This window comes from Anomaloglossus baeobatrachus, chromosome 5 (assembly GCF_048569485.1).
Source record: "Anomaloglossus baeobatrachus isolate aAnoBae1 chromosome 5, aAnoBae1.hap1, whole genome shotgun sequence".
NCBI classification, from domain to species: Eukaryota; Metazoa; Chordata; class Amphibia; order Anura; family Aromobatidae; genus Anomaloglossus; species Anomaloglossus baeobatrachus.
In genome coordinates this window covers 578031925-578047740 of record NC_134357.1, presented here as the reverse complement: position 1 = coordinate 578047740, position 15816 = coordinate 578031925, and the positions used below count along the sequence as shown (strand labels likewise).

At 46.0% G+C, this 15816-nt stretch overlaps 1 protein-coding gene across 1 annotated transcript in view; it reads right to left on the bottom strand.

The window, feature by feature from the left end:
- Window positions 1-1013: 1013 nt before the first annotated feature.
- LOC142313111 (uncharacterized) overlaps window positions 1014-15816 on the bottom strand; it is an 84009-nt gene continuing 69206 nt past the window's right edge. The window contains exon 3 of the mRNA XM_075352096.1: window positions 1014-3644. Coding sequence (XP_075208211.1) covers window positions 2983-3644 — 662 coding nt within the window. The 3' untranslated portion in view covers window positions 1014-2982. The remainder of the gene's footprint in view (window positions 3645-15816) is intronic.

Genomic DNA, 15816 nt, shown 5'->3' with positions numbered 1-15816 from the left:
ATACATTCCCTCTTCAACCAATTTATTAGAAAGAAAAACAAATCCAGGTCTGGTGTAATCCAAGGGGTTGCCATGACGATCCACACTGTCCCAGTCAATGAAGAGCAGAATGTTCCCCATTGGCTGGGAGAGCAATGCAGTGACCTTAGCTAACATCAATGGGTCAGCCCAGGTCACTGCAGGGGATGACAAGTGCTGCTGTCAGCGAGGTACATTACCTGCGCTGATCTCCAGCACACTGACAGCACCTGTCACTGAGTTCAATGACCGCCGCCTTCACAGCCAAGTATCGCGAGAGGCACGTGACGTCACCGCTAGTCAGTCTCGGGTCGGAAGCGAGAGAAGGTGATGTGACAAGCGGCGGCCATGGAGGACAGTGACAGCGCTGAGATCGGGATGGCGGGACTTCATCACCGCAGGTAAGCCGAGCGGGACCATGTGTGCAGAGTGTGTGTGTGTGTGTGTGTGTACATGTGTACATGCCGCGGGCAGGAGGGGGCGAAGTGAGCTGAGCGGGGAAGTGTCGGCTTCCTGCACGTAACTAGGATAAACATCGGGTTACTAACCAAAGCGCTTTGGTTGGATACCCGATGTTTATCTTGGTTACCAGCTTGTGGCAGGCTGCCAGCGATAGCTCCTGCACACTGTAGCTGTAAAAAGCCCTGCTTTTTGCTGCTAGAACCATTCTCGAACGTAGCTAGAACTATCGAGCTTTAGCAAAAAGCTCGAGTTCTAGTTCGATCTAGAACAGCCCCCAAAATCACTCGAGCCTCGAACTGGAGAACCTCGAACCACGAACCGCGCTCAACTCTAGTCGTGGGACCTGTAAGTATAATGACAATGTTTATTATTAACTATATTCTTTATTTTACAGCCCCCCCATCACATGACTGTAGTCCAAGATCAGTGATCGGATGCAAGACCATGTTATCTCGATCCCGATCTTTACCATATGATCGGGCGAGGCTCCCTGATCATCGGGGGGATCACCCATCACTATTTACAATATACAGTGCTGCTCACCATTATTGGCACCTTTTCATTTTTTTATAGACTGTACAATATCTTCAGAAATAAATGGAAATGCACCAAAATTATATCCTCAGTATTTTTAATTAGTGGTCTAAAATACAACAATAAAACATTGTTTGTCAACTTACATGTTGCAATTTCAAAGACGAAACAGAATAAACAGCATGTGCAGCAATAAAGGCGCCTAATTAATACTTGGTTACACCCCTAATAAATACATGGTTGTACACCCTTTGGCATTGATGAGCCTCCAAACATTTCTTGTAGCCATCTACAGTGCCTTGCGAAAGTATTTGGCCCCCTTGAATTTTTCAACCTTTTCCAAATTGTCACTCCAGGAAAGGAGACAAACTCTAGCGCCACCTATTGGAAATAGCAATCCTAAAAGTCAAAATTGGCCTTTTAACAAGCCTTTTCATATGACCTAGGATATATACCAGATCAGAATCCCAATTTGCAGATACGGTGTTTCGGGGTGATTGCCCCTCGTCAGTGCAAAGTGTGGGTAACTCACATTTCAGGCTTCAAACATAAAAGATAAACATTTTAATGTTATGGTGAAGAATCTTCAACAAGTAGGACACAATTGTGAAGTTGAACGAAAATTTTTGCATATTTTAAACTTTTTAAAAAAATAAATAACGGAAAATTGGGGCGTGCAATATTATTCGTCCCGTTTAAGTTAATACTTTGTAGCGCCACCTTTTGCAGTGATTACAGCACAAGTCGCTTGGGGTATGTGTCTATCAGTTTTGCACATCGAAAGACTGAAATTCTTGCCCATTCTTCCTTTGTAAACAGCTGGAGCTGAGTGAGGTTGGATGGAGAGCGTTTGTGAACAGCAGTTTTCAGCTCTTTCCACAGATTCTTGATTGGAATCAGGTCTGGACTGTGACTTGGCCATTCTAACGAAACCTTGATACGTTTATTTGTGAACCATTCCATTGTAGATTTTGCTTTATGTTTGGGATCATTGTCTTGTTGGAAGACAAATCTCTGTCCCAGTCTCAGGTCTTTTGCAGACTCCAGGAGTTTTCTTCAAGAATATTCCTGTATTTGGCTCCCTCCATCTTCCCATCAATTTTAACCATCTTCCCTGTCCCTGCTGAAGAAAAGCAGGCCCAAACCATGATGCTGCCACCACCATGTTTGACAGTGGCGATAGGGTGTTCAGGGTGATGAGTTGTGTTACTTTTACGCCAAACATATCGTTGGCATTGTGCCCAAATAGTTCGACTTTGGTTTTATCTGACCAGAGCACCTTCTTCCACATGTTTGATGTGTCTCCCAGGTACCTTGTGGCAAATTTTAAATTACACTTTTTATGGATATCTTTGAGAAATGACTTTGCCACTCTTCCATAAAGGCCAGATTTGTGCAGTGTACGACTGATTGTTGTCCTATGGACAGACTCTCCCACTTTAGCTCTAGATCTCTGCAGTTCATCCAGAGCGATCCTCTTGGGCCTCTTGGCTGCATCTCTGATCAGTCTTCTCCTTGTTTGAGATGAAAGCTTGAATGGACGGCCAGGTCTTGGTAGACTTGCAGTGGTATGATATTCCTTCCATTTCAATATGATCGCTTGCATAGTGCTCCTTGGTATGTTTAAAGTTTTGGAAATCTTTTTGTAACCAAATCCGGCTTTAAACTTCTTCACAACAGTATCACGGACCTACCTGTTGTGTTCTTCGGTCTTCATGATGCTCTCTGCGCTTTAAACAGAACACTGAGGCTATCACAGAGCAGGTGCATTTATACGGAGACTTGATTACACACAGGTGGCTTATATTTATCATCATCAGTCATTTAGGACAACATTGGATAATTAGTTGGCAATAAACTATAATTTTCAAGTAAAACATTTCTCACCTTCTAGGTATGATAATGGCTTCAACCCTTGTGAATTTTGTGATGTTTAAAATGATGCTATTTGTGTGTAAAACATTACCCTCATTCTGAGCACAAGGGTTTCTCCTCTGTGTGAATTCTCTGGTGAGTAACAAGATGTGATTTTTGGTTAAAATATTTTCCACATTCAGAACATGAATATGGCTTCTCCCCTGTGTGATTTCTCTGGAACATAGACTCTGAAGAAAATATTTTCTCCCCTGTGTGACTTCTTTTGTGTCTAGCAAAATTTGATTCATCTGCAAAACATTTCCCACATTCTGAACATGTAAAAGGCTTCTCCCCTGTGTGAATTCTCTGGTGAGTAACAAGATGTGATTTTTTGTTAAAACATTTTCCACATTCAGAACATGAATATGGCTTCTCCCCTGTGTGAATTATCTGATGTGTAACACAAGCTAATTTACGTGCAAAACATATCCCACATTCTGAACATTTAAAAGGCTTCTCCCCTGTGTGAGTTCTCTGATGTGTAACAAGATATGATTTTTGGTTATAACATTTTCCACATTCAGAGCATGAATATGGCTTCTCCCCTGTGTGAATTCTCTGATGTGAAACAAGATGTGATTTACATGCAAAAGATATCCCACATTCTGAACATGTAAAAGGCTTCTCCCGTGTGTGAATTCTCTGGTGTCTAACAAGATTTGATTTTTGGTTAAAACATTTTCCACATTCAGAACATGAATATGGCTTCTCCCCTATGTCAGTTCTCTGGAACATAACAGACTCTGAAGAAAGTCTTTTTTCCCCTGTGTGAATTTTATGGATTTTTCCATATGCTGAAGTTGAGAACGGCTTCTCTGCTGTGAGAGCACTTTGATTTGATGAGGCATTCACTTCAGTTATATCTTGTGTGATATCAAAGTCATCTGATTTAAAAATTGAAGATGTCAGTTGTGCTTCTAATCTCCTGGTAGATTCATCTGCCAAGAATAAAAAATATTTTTAATAATATATACAAATTTAAGGATATCATTTATAAGATAGCTTGAAACGTTACAGACATCACTGCATACTTACCTTCCAGGCCGCCCAACAATGTCTTCCATGGCCTCTATCCCTGCTGCTGTCTCCCAGGACCTGCGCATGCCATGCAAATCTCCTTTGAGTGTGCTTAAGGCATCCGTGCACCTATTCTTAAAGGTCCAGCATACCCTAACCAGGAAGTGCCTCTCAACTTATGGCTAAGAGGCACTAGGTACTTAATGTATCCTCCCCCTATGGGAAGTGCCTAGGCAACATGGTCAATCCTTAGAGAAGTGTTGCTAGCTCTCAGTTCCTGTTCCATTTGCTGAGTCTTATGTTCTGTGTGTGCGAACATGTGTCTGTATCCTGGTATCCACAATGCCCGGGAAACCTGCTGCATTTATCTATCTATATCAGCTGTGTCTACCATATTTGCTTCACCTGTGGTATCAGCTATATCCACTGCACCTGCTTACGCACCCAACCGCATCAGTGACTATTAGTAACCAATCCAGGATCCCAGGTGTCAGCTGTTGCAGTGACAGGGCACCCTGGAATAGCCCTTGGCATCTACCTTCCAGCACAAGCCTATCCTCACCATCAAAACCTCTAATGAAGCCGAGATATCTGCTTAGTTATGCTCCTCCTGGTTGAGATGGTGCTGCAGCCCAGTGGGCCCACTCCCGTTCGCGCCCACAAGCATAACAGTTTGCCCAGGCCATGGATCCCACTGGCTCCAGAACGTTTCATCTCGCAGCAAGATTGTCCGTCAATGGGAACAAGACTGGATCCTGAACTATTTGCAGTCAGTGGACACCTGCTTGAAAGCCTTCACCCCAATGCCTCCATTCGATCTTGTCCCAGTTGTAGTCTCCACCCCGACACCATATCCAGCTCCAATCTTTGGTCCTCATCTATGCTCCTCTGTGCTCTAACGGTGACCCCAAGCAATGAAGAAAGATTCATAAAATCAGTGCTCCAGGCACTTTGAACTTTTATTAATTTTGGACAGGTCCAAAGTAGCCTTTATGATGTCAGATATGAACGGTGAGCCCCTTGCTTAGATCAATTAATTATAGTAGAGAATGCAGCCTGTCGTATTAGATGTACAAATCTTTCAGGGGGCATTCTGCAAGATAATCGAAGAACTGGGTAGAATCTGCACTCCATAGACTGCCACGAAATTCTCACCATAGGCCACTATGCCATTCATTTCCCCACTTCCAAACTAGGCTGGAAAAATGAGGCACTGGTGGCTTCATTCTGAGAGGTTCTGTCCTGCAGAAACAAAGACGAACTGGCAGGCCATAATATACCATATTCCCTGGACGACTTGGTATCTCTGGCTGTCCGCATTTATCTCAGGTTCTAAGAACTGCAGTTCCTGCTGCTTTCTCTAAGTGCATGAAGGTAGATAACGTGAACCTGGCAAAGCCTCGTCCAGTGAACCATCGCAACACAGTCACATACGTTTATGTCCTTTGAAGCCGGGAAACTTCCAAGCCTAGGGTCCGTAGGAGAGGCTATCCTAGATGAAAGCAAGTCCTCTCTGTATTTATCCATATCACGGGCGGCACGGTGGCTCAGTGGTTAGCACTGCAGTCTTGCAGCGCTGAGGTCCTGGGTTCAACTCCCACCAAGGACGCCATCTGCAAGGAGTTTGTATGTTCTCCCCGTGTTTGCGTGGGTTTCCTCCGGGTACTCTGGTTTCCTCCCACACTCCAAAGACATACAGACAGGGAATTTAGATTGTGAGCCCCAATGGGGACAGTGTCATCTGCAAGGAGTTTGTATGTTCTCCCCGTGTTTGTGTGGGTTTCCTCCGGGTACTCTGGTTTCCTCCCACACTCCAAAGACATACAGACAGGGAATTTAGATTGTGAGCCCCAATGGGGACAGTGTCATCTGCAAGGAGTTTGTATGTTCTCCCCGTGTTTGCGTGGGTTTCCTCCGGGTACTCTGGTTTCCTCCCACACTCCAAAGACATACAGATAGGGAATTTAGATTGGGAACACTGTCCCCATTGGGGCTCACAATGTATGTAAAGCGCTATGGAATTAATAGCGCTATATAAATGAATAAATTATTATTATTAATTATTATCTGTGTCCGTATCCTGTGGCAGCACAGATTCACTGAGTTGGCCTATCTGGACACTAGTTCTGCCGGAAACTTCATACAACAGCCCATTGTGGATCAGTAACAGATTCCAATTCAATGACTTCAAGCTCCTATAGCAGTTTCATCCGTGGATGTAAAACTTGTGTAGGAGACTAACCTGTTCATCACTGAACAAGTTGAACTCTGGGTGGAAATGCTGCACTCAAGGAAGATCGCCTTCTATAAATTTGCAGGACCGTCGCACCCAATACTACTGGCTCTGACATGGCTTCAGATTAACGAGTCTGTCTTGGACTAGCGATCCGGAGATGTGCTCAGATGGAGTCAGCCCTGTTCAGAAAAATGTCTCATTTCAGTCCGTCATGCCCGATGACCAGTGATGCCCTCAAATCTTCTGGGTCTGCCATCCGCCTGCTGCGTTTATGCTGATGTCTTTGACAAGAGGAGGCTGAGACTCTTCCTCCACTCAGGCCATATGATTGCCTTATCAACATACTTTCTGGTTTCTCACCTCCCATCGGCCATGTCTACCCTCTGTCCCAGGCAAAAAGCCAAGCCTTGCCAGAGCAAATCAAGGAGAATCTGGCAAGGGCATTTGTCCAGAAGTCCTTATCAGATGGAACCGGGTTCTTCTTCTTTCAAAAAAAAAAAAAAAAAAAGATGGTCCTCTGCCCCCCTGTGTAGATTATAAAGGTCTCAACCATATCAAGGTAAAGAATAAGTATCCTCTGCTGTTTATACTGGAGGTGTTCAACCATAACCAAGGTTCCAGAATCTTCTCCGAGCTCGACCTCCGTGGTGCATACAAACTTGTCCGTATATGGTCGGGAGACAAAGGGAAGCCTGCCTTTAATAGCCATGGTGGCCACTATGAGTTTTAGGTAATGCCATTCGGACTCCGCAATGCTGTGGCGGTTTTCCAGGAATTAGTGAACCATATCTTCTGAAATCTGCTCTACTCAAGCGCAGTGGTGTATCTGGATGACATTCTGGTATTCTCACCTAATCTGACAACGCACAGGAGTAATATTGGCCAGGTTCTACATAGATTGTAGAATTGTTTATATGCCAAATTCGAGAAGTACCTTTTTGAATGCACTTCATTTCTTTTCCTGGGCTACATATTCTCAGACACCAGTTTTAATATGGATCCGGAGAAGGTGTCAGCAGTTCTGAAGTATGGCTTCGTCCTGATGGAGTGAACGTGATTCACCAGTTCCTGGGTTTCACAAATTATTACTGCCAATTCATTCCTCAATTCTTGCATCAGATTCTCCCTATCACGGCCCTGACTCACAGGGGGGAATCCTAAGATGTGTATTTCTGAAGGGGAGAGTCCATTTATCATCCTCAAATAGACATTCTCATTAGCTCCGCCACTACATAGAACAGAGATTAACAGACAGTTCTTCTTGGAAAAGGATGCTTTGTCCTCAAGGGCCGGTGTGATCCCCACGCAGAAGTCGGCTTCTGGTAAGTGGGTAACCTGTTGTTTCTTCTTCAAGGGCTTCTCTGCTCCTGAGCGCAACTAGTCAATTGTTAACCGAGAATTGTTGGTGATCAAGATAGCTCTAGAGGTGTGCCGATACTGTCATGGTGACAGACCGGCTGCAGAAGGTTGTTGCATTTTCCTGCGCTAATTGCTCCTTGATATTTCATTCTTTTTTCCCTGATGTGAATTGAGTTTCAGGTATGTTCTCTGTCAGGGTTAAAGCTTTCCCCTCTAGGAACCTGCGAACACCTTGGCAATTCAGCTGCTAATCCTTATCCCAACGCCCTGTGTCCATATCTACCTGCATTACACCTTGGTTTGTTGCCAGAGATAGAGTTCAGGCCGCTTTACACACTACGACATCACTAAAGCAATCTCGTTGGGGGTGACGAATTTTGTGACGCACATGCGGCCGCGTTAGCGATGTCGTGCGTGTGACACCTATTAGTAATTTTGAATCGTTGCAAAAACGTTGAAAATCGCTAATCGGTGACATGCCCCCCCTAAGCTCAATTATCGTTTCTGCTGCAGTAACGATGTTGTTCGTCGTTCCTGCGGCAGCACACATCGCTATGTGTGACACCGCAGGAACGAGGAACCTCTCCTTACCTGCGTCCCGCCCGCAATGAGGAATGAAAGAGGTGGGCGGGATGTTACGTCCCGCTCATCTCCGCCCCTCCTCTACTATTGGACGGCTGATGTCGCAGCGTGTAAAGCACCCTTTAATCTCCACATTGTGTCTGATAGAGGTGTCCAAGTCACATCTCAGTTCTGACAAATTTCCTGTGGTACTTTGTTAATGAACACCACAGCGATTGGGTCAAGCTTCTACCATGGGCGGAGTGCTCCTATAATAATCATGTGAGTCATCCAGTAACTCTACATTCCTCATCGTATATGGACAGCAGCCCAAGAACACTCTCCCTGTGGTTATCACCTCCGGCAATCCTACCTCCGATGTTCTTGTCAAGGGGTTCTCCAAAGTCTAGGTGAAGACCAAGGCCTCCCTGGAGCAGTCCTCCAATAGAATGAAAAGCCATGCAGAAAAGTGATGCCTGGATCCTCCTTCGTTCTGTCCTAGAGTCAAGGTGTGGCTCTCTTCTAGATATGTCGGTTTCAAAATGCCTTCTTTCAAGTTGTCCCTTCTAGGTGCTTCAAAAGATCAACACTGTGTTCTATAAGCTGAAGATTTTAGCCTCCTTGCGGAATCCCAACTCCTTTCATGTGTTCTTCCTCAAGCCTGTCGTCCTGAGCCTCTACTTCAGAAATCCTGGTACCCTGCCTTCACCGGTAAGTGTGAAAGGTGTCTTTGAGGCAAAAGGCATCCTTGCCATGAAAAAAGTGAAAGGTAAAACTTTCTTTTTGGTTGACTGAATGGGGTTTGGTGGAGAACAGTAATGCCCATCTTGTGCTGAAAAAGATTCCTTTCAGGCCTGGAAAAGGGGGAGGGACACAAGGCGGTGCACTGTAAGGCTGTTACCGGCGTTCCTGCATGGTTCTGTCCGCTTTCCCCAGCGGAGACGCTAGCACACTTACTTTCTTGTCGCCCAGCGTTGGCTTCAATTTCCCCGGTCCCTGCCACCATTTCCCAGGGCCTGCACATGCCATTCAGGTCTCCTGGGAGCATGCTTAGGGCATTGGCACACCTATTATTAAAGGGCCAGTGTGCCCCAACCTGGAAGTGCCTCCTAGCCTATAGCTGAGAGGCACTAGGTATGTAAGGAATCCTCCCCTTAGGGGAGGTGTGGCGCCCCTGAGGCTTCAGTCACCACAGAGGTACTGCACCTCAGCCAGAGGTGTGGTATCCCATCCTGGGTAAGGAAGAGGTCAATGCAGGTTCATGCAAAAGCACAGCACACTCACTTAGCAACACATCACCAAACATGGTGAGGGCGTGATTATACCTGAACCAGACCGGGGGGTGAAGTCAGCTGAGTGGGAACAGAGGTGTCGTCTGGAGGAAGTTAGAACAGTCTAAATATCAAGTCAGGTGAGGAGCAGTGGAGGAGCTAAGACCCATGGTCTGAAGCTGGTACCGCTCGGCACGGGCTCAAACAGAAAGGTCCCAGAGACCAGGAGAATTACTACACTACCCCGTGGCCTTGTTCTACACAAAATCAAGTGGAGGGACATGGTCGCAAATCAGGAACTGGTTCCTAGGCTAGCGGAGATTAAACCCACGGGCTCCCTTGTAAAACCAGTGACTGAGGTGACGTCAAGCACCAAAGCTACCACCGCACACGAATTCGTTGGAAGGTGACCCAAAAAGGACCAAAGAGATAGCGCTTCACGCCGCCCGATAGGGTTCACAAGCACTGGAACAGGGTTCAGTGAGAGAGTGCGCATGGCAGGAGGGAGAAGCCAGCGCAGAAGTCGGCCAGAGAAAGCATACATAAAGAAAGGTGCACCGGACACAGCCTCCAAACTATCCGTGAGGCTACAGTGAGTAAACACCTATTGACTGCACCCCTGAGTCGCTCCATTATTCGCCTGCGCCCACCATAATAGACTACTACTACCACCCTCTCTGCCCTGGGGCCCAGCTCTACCTGTGGAGAGTTACACCATCCAAGCTGCGTCACCATCAGCCCCAGAGGTTCCCCAATCCCGAAGCGGCGGCACCTATATTGCCGCATACGACAGGTGACGTCACAAATCAACCATCATCCCGTATATCTTTATTAAACACCACCGCCAGGGTCACAGAACCGGGCCACGCCACCGCGTTGCCTGATCAGCAGCAGAACCGCAGCCTAGTGACGAGTCACCCACGGCCCAGGTGGGCACGTCAGAGGTACTTGGGCAACGTGTTCTATCCTCAGAGACATATTGCTAGTTGTCAAGTCCTATTCCGTTTGCGGAGTCTTATGCTCTGTGAGTGAACACGTGTCTGTATCCTAGTACTCGTTGTGCCTGGCAACCCTGCTACATCTATCTATATAAGCTATGCATATCGTACCTACTACATTCATCTATACTAGCTGTGCCTGCTGGAGCAGCAGTGACTGTCAGTATCTCACCCCCAACCCCTGAGGCCAGCTGTTGCAGTACTGGGATTCCCTGGAGTAAAACCTGGCATCTACCTTCCAGCACAAGCCTATCCTCACCATCAAAGGCTCTAATGAAGCCAAGGTAGTCGCTGAGTCATGCCCCTCCTGGTTGAGACAGTGCTGCGGCCCAGTGGGCCTACTCCCGTTCGCACCAGCAAGCATAACAGTTTTCCCAGGCCATGGATCCCACTGGCTCCAGAACTCCTTAGCTCACGGGTATTGAGGAAGAGATTGTCCATTAATAGGAACAACAAGACCAGATCCTGATCTACTTGCAGTCAGTGGAAACCTGCTTGCAAGCCTTCCATCCAGCACAAACCTATCCTCACCAACAGAAGCTCTAGTGAAGATGAGGTAGTCACTTAGTTACGCCACTCCTGGTTGAGCCAGTGCTGTGGCCCAGTGGGTCCACTCATGCTTTCAAACGCGAGCATAACATAGCTAAAGAACTTACAAGGTATACAAATTGTAATTATTTACTCCAACAAAAAACATTTACAATCTAAGAGTAGACCCCAGAGCAGGAACCAGACCAGGATGTTCATTTTGCCTCCCGTGTATTGGAATAATAAGCCATCAAATAATATTTTGTAAGATAAAATTATACCAAACTACTTCTCTGTGAGTGGAAAAATGGAGGGTTTCCATAATGGTTGTAGCTGAAAGATTCTTGATAAAGAGATATGGCTTCATAATCCAATCCATCAAAATCCCAGAGCCAAATGTCCTCGATGCATCTCAGCCTTGCAGTGTACCCAGACACTGTCATTATCCACGTTTGGCATTGCCACAGGGAAGAACCCACATAAACATTTACGGTTTGCATGTCTCGTGGAGCACAAGCTGGCCATTAGGTGTTGGGCACTAAAATGGCAGATTTGCTATTTTCACTCTACAACAGGGGTGGGGAACCTTTTTACTGCCGGGGGCCATTTAGAATTTCCTACTAACCTTTGGGGGCCATTTGTTGAAAACAGCTGACATGTGTGCCGACCGCCGCCGCCTGCCCGCGGCAGGGGGTGGGGCTTAACGGGACACGCTCCATGACGGATATATCCGTCCATGGTCATGAAGGGGTTAATGCACCCCCATAGTCCTCTGGCCACTGTGATTAAATACATATTCACTTCTCCTTGTTCCCCCGCTACTGCGGTCTCCTCAGCGTGTGTCCAATCTTCTGCCACTCTGCACATCTCAGCACAGTGTGCAGTAGTGATGTCATTGCGCTCTAGTGTGCTGACACATCAGAGCGCAGACACAGTGGGAGAATGCCATCTGTGATGCCAATACAATTGAAAGTGCTATCCTTGGCGGGGGGCCCGATACCAGCATTTGCACCGGGCCCCACAGCAGTTGTTTGGCCGCCGCTATTGGCTGAGATCCCTAAGCCGCCTAAACACCTGCGACCGCAATCGTTCCGTGAGCTTTGGTTCTAACTACTGTACAGAAAAAATGTGACTGTAGACAAGAACATATCTACTAAAATGATCGCCCTCCAGCCCAACAGCCTTCACCGTCAGTGATTTAGTAACTAGAGGTGACACATCTGGAGTAATTACAGTATGTGGCTCGGGGGCTCTCGGCAATCCAAACTACACTTTGTTCCAAAATATTATGCAAAAAATATTTTTTCATATTTTCCTAAATTAACTATCAATTATAGTCATTGTTATTTTCCAGTCATCTACTATTCGAGTAGAATTGAAATGTTTTTGATCAAACTGCCTATGAAAACAGTATATTTTTAAAAATAAACACTCAAAGTGCACTCAAAATGCATGTTCCAAATTATTATGCCCAGCAGTTTTCAACCTCTTTATTTTTATTTTGAAAAACAATATGGTCAATTGTGAAATTCTAAGCATTATCAGCTTATCACAAAATGAAATCAGTTTTCAAGTCAAAACTTAATTCTAGGTGATGTTACATTTGCACATAGGACCCCTTGTTTGAAAGAAGCTTCTGAACTCTCTCGTCCATTGAATTTGTCAGTTTTTGGATGGTTTGTGCTTCAATTGTTTTGCATGTGGACAGAATACCCTCCCAGAGCTGTTGCTTAGATGTGACCTGCCTCCCGCCATCATAGACACTCCTTTTGATGATGCTCCAGAGGTTCTCAATGAGGTTGAGGTCAGGAGAAGATGGTGGCTACACAATAAGTTTGTCCTCTTTTATGCACATAGCAGCCAGAGATGCAGATGTGTTATTTGCAGCATGAGACGGTGCATTATCATGCATGAAAATGATCTTGCTGCGGAATGCACGGTTCTTCCTCCTGAACCATGGCAGGAAGTGCTGTTTTAGAAACTCCACATAGATTATGGAGTTCATCTTGACCCCTTCAGGGATCCTAAAGGGGGCGACAATCTCTCTCCCCATGATTCCAGCCCAAAACATTACTCCACCTCCTCCTTGTTGGCGCCTTAACCGTGTTTTCATGGGGTGTCCATCAACCAGCCATCCTCCACTCCATCCATCTGGACTATCGAGCGTTGCACGGCACTCATCGGTGAACAAAACAGTTTGGAAGTCGGTCTTCATGTATCGTTTCGCCCACTGGAGCCGTTTCTGGTTGTGTGCAGTGGATAGAGGTGGTCGACAGGATGGCTTACGCACAGATGCAAAGCTCTGAAGGACCCTGCATCTTGTTGTTCGGGGGACGTTGGAGGCACCAGAAGCTTCAAAAACTTGTCTGCTGCTATAAGGCATTTTAGCAGCTGCTCTTTTAACCTGATGCAATTGCCTGTTGGAAAGAGTCCTCAATTTTTCCTTATCAGCACACACACGTGTGTGCTGTGAATCAGCTACATACTTCTTGATTGTGCGATGATCACGATGAAGTGTCTTGGCAATGTTGATTGTAGTCATGCCTTGACCTAAATACTCCACAATTTGTTGCTTCTCAGCAGCCGACACATCCTTTTTCTTCCCCATTTTGGCAAAAAAATGTAGGCTGCTTAATAATGTGGACCAGCCTTCTTAAGTAGTCTTGCCTTTATTTGGACACACCTAACGCCAAACTAATGTGCACAGGTATCTGCAATTGCTTTCAGTGATCTAAAGAGCCCTAATACACATCACCATCAATGAGTTTAAATGACACACAAAAAATTACTAACCTTATCACTCCAAAACTCTTTTTGCATAATAATTTGGAACACAGTGTATTGTAGGGGCCAATATCTTCTGTCAGATGAGTTTCCTGAAGAAATATTACACATTTACTTTCTGCCTCTCGGACTCCACAATGGACGGCTCCAGTACAAGTTCTTATATAATGGAGATTTGTAGAATTCAGAGAAAATATCTTTCAGGTTCTTGAAGGTAAAAATATCAGAACTTTATGTGTTACTTTCCTTTTTTTTCTAATTAAATCTTGTGGGTGGGCTGCCCGGCCTCCATGTACCCACTGTGGGGTAATTCTAACCTCCCTCATATGTTACAGTTACCCTGTGCCCAACTTTGGATAACAACGCCCCTATCAGCAGATTCATCAGAAGGGAAAGAAGGAAGATCCATCAATAAGATGCCGAGATTCTAGGAAGATGGAGTCATTGCTCTCAGTGGAGAAACAATAAGAATCTTGTAGTTATGATACTTATAAGGACCTGCCAAATCACATTTGTGGGAAACGGTGTGCCGTCGTCCTCACCCCACTGCCTCTCCTCACCTCCCCCCACTTTTGATGTATTTGCTCCGCGCTCACAAATAAACTGTGGATACTGAAGTACGGTGATCGCTGCCTTTCTTTCTCTGGATGGATTATACTTATTAAATGGTGAATAAAAATTAAAAAAAATGATGATGTTACAAAGCAAGCTTTCCAGACTACTGAGGTCTCTTCATCAACTACAAGATTATTATTCTGTTTCTCCCACTGAGAGCAATCAATCTTTATTCACCTGGAGAACACGGCACCAAACTAAGAATCTAGGAAGTCACCAGCATCATTAGGGTAAGTTCACACAGTGCGTTTTTCGTGGCGTTTTTGCGCGTTTTTTGGGTGCGTTTTTGCTCAGAAAACTGCATGACTTTGCTTCCCCAGCAAAGTCTATGAGTTTTCATTTTTGCTGTCTGCACACAGCGTTTTTTTTTAGCTGCGTTTTTGTGGTGCCCATAAAAATGCAGCATGTCAATTATTTTTGCGTTTTTCACTGCGTTTTCCACCCATTTAGTTCAATGAGATGTTCATAAACGCAATGAAAACAGCAAATTGCAAATATAGCTGCGTTTTAATTACTAAAAACGCAGCTATAAACGCAAGGGGTGAGTAGTAAAGTGACATGTACAGGAAGAGGATTTCTTCTGTCAGTAAACACAGAAGCGTGAATCCTCCCGGTACCGCCACCGCCGCTTCCATTTCCCGCTCGGTGCCATGTCCGCTCCCGTGCAGGAGGTGGAAGCGGCTGCTGAATCAAAAGTGAACAGTAGAAAAATGTCATACTCCCCTGTCTGCAGACTCCCGGTGCCATTTCCGCTCCCAGCTTCTCTCCCGGTCGCGCCACCCCCGCTCCGGCTGTGTGCTGGGTCCCAGGCACGTCCTATAGCTGCATGACCTGGCCGTGAGGACCTGGCGGTGATCACCTGATGCGGTCACCTGACGCATCAGCTGATCGTAAGTCTCGTGGTGACGCCGGATTTTACCGCTGAGTGACTGATTCCCCGGCGCTTGCAGTCAGTTCATGACAGCTGCAGACAGGCTGGGGTGATCTCCGGAGTTCAGGTGAGAGCACCGGAGATTAGCCCGGAATGTCTGCAGCTGTCATGAACTTAATCGCAAGTGCCGGGGAATCAATCACTTGGCGCTCGCTGTAAAGTCCAGGCTGCACGCCAGAGCTCAGGTGAGAGCTCCGAAGTGCAGTGCAGGTACCTGAATCCAGGCCTGGCATTACTGGAGATTCCTCCGGTAGCCAGTCCGATGCTGCACAGACATGTTTTTTTTTTTGCACTGATGCATCAGCTGATTGTATAAAAGCCGTTTATACAATCAGCTGCTGTCAAATGTGATTCAGGCCCTTGAACCTGACACATCATCTGATCGCTGTAATGCCTGATTGGAGCCACAGACTCAGACTGGCTGTAAGGGGAGTCTAGAGAAAAGCCGCTCACAAAGCAGGACCCCAAGAACTCTGCAACCCTTTAACCCCTATACAGGGATTTGGAATTACACAGAGCTCCAGAGATCACTACCTGTGGTAGGCTGTAGTCCATGGTCATCAGGCAGGGTCAAAACCAGGAGAT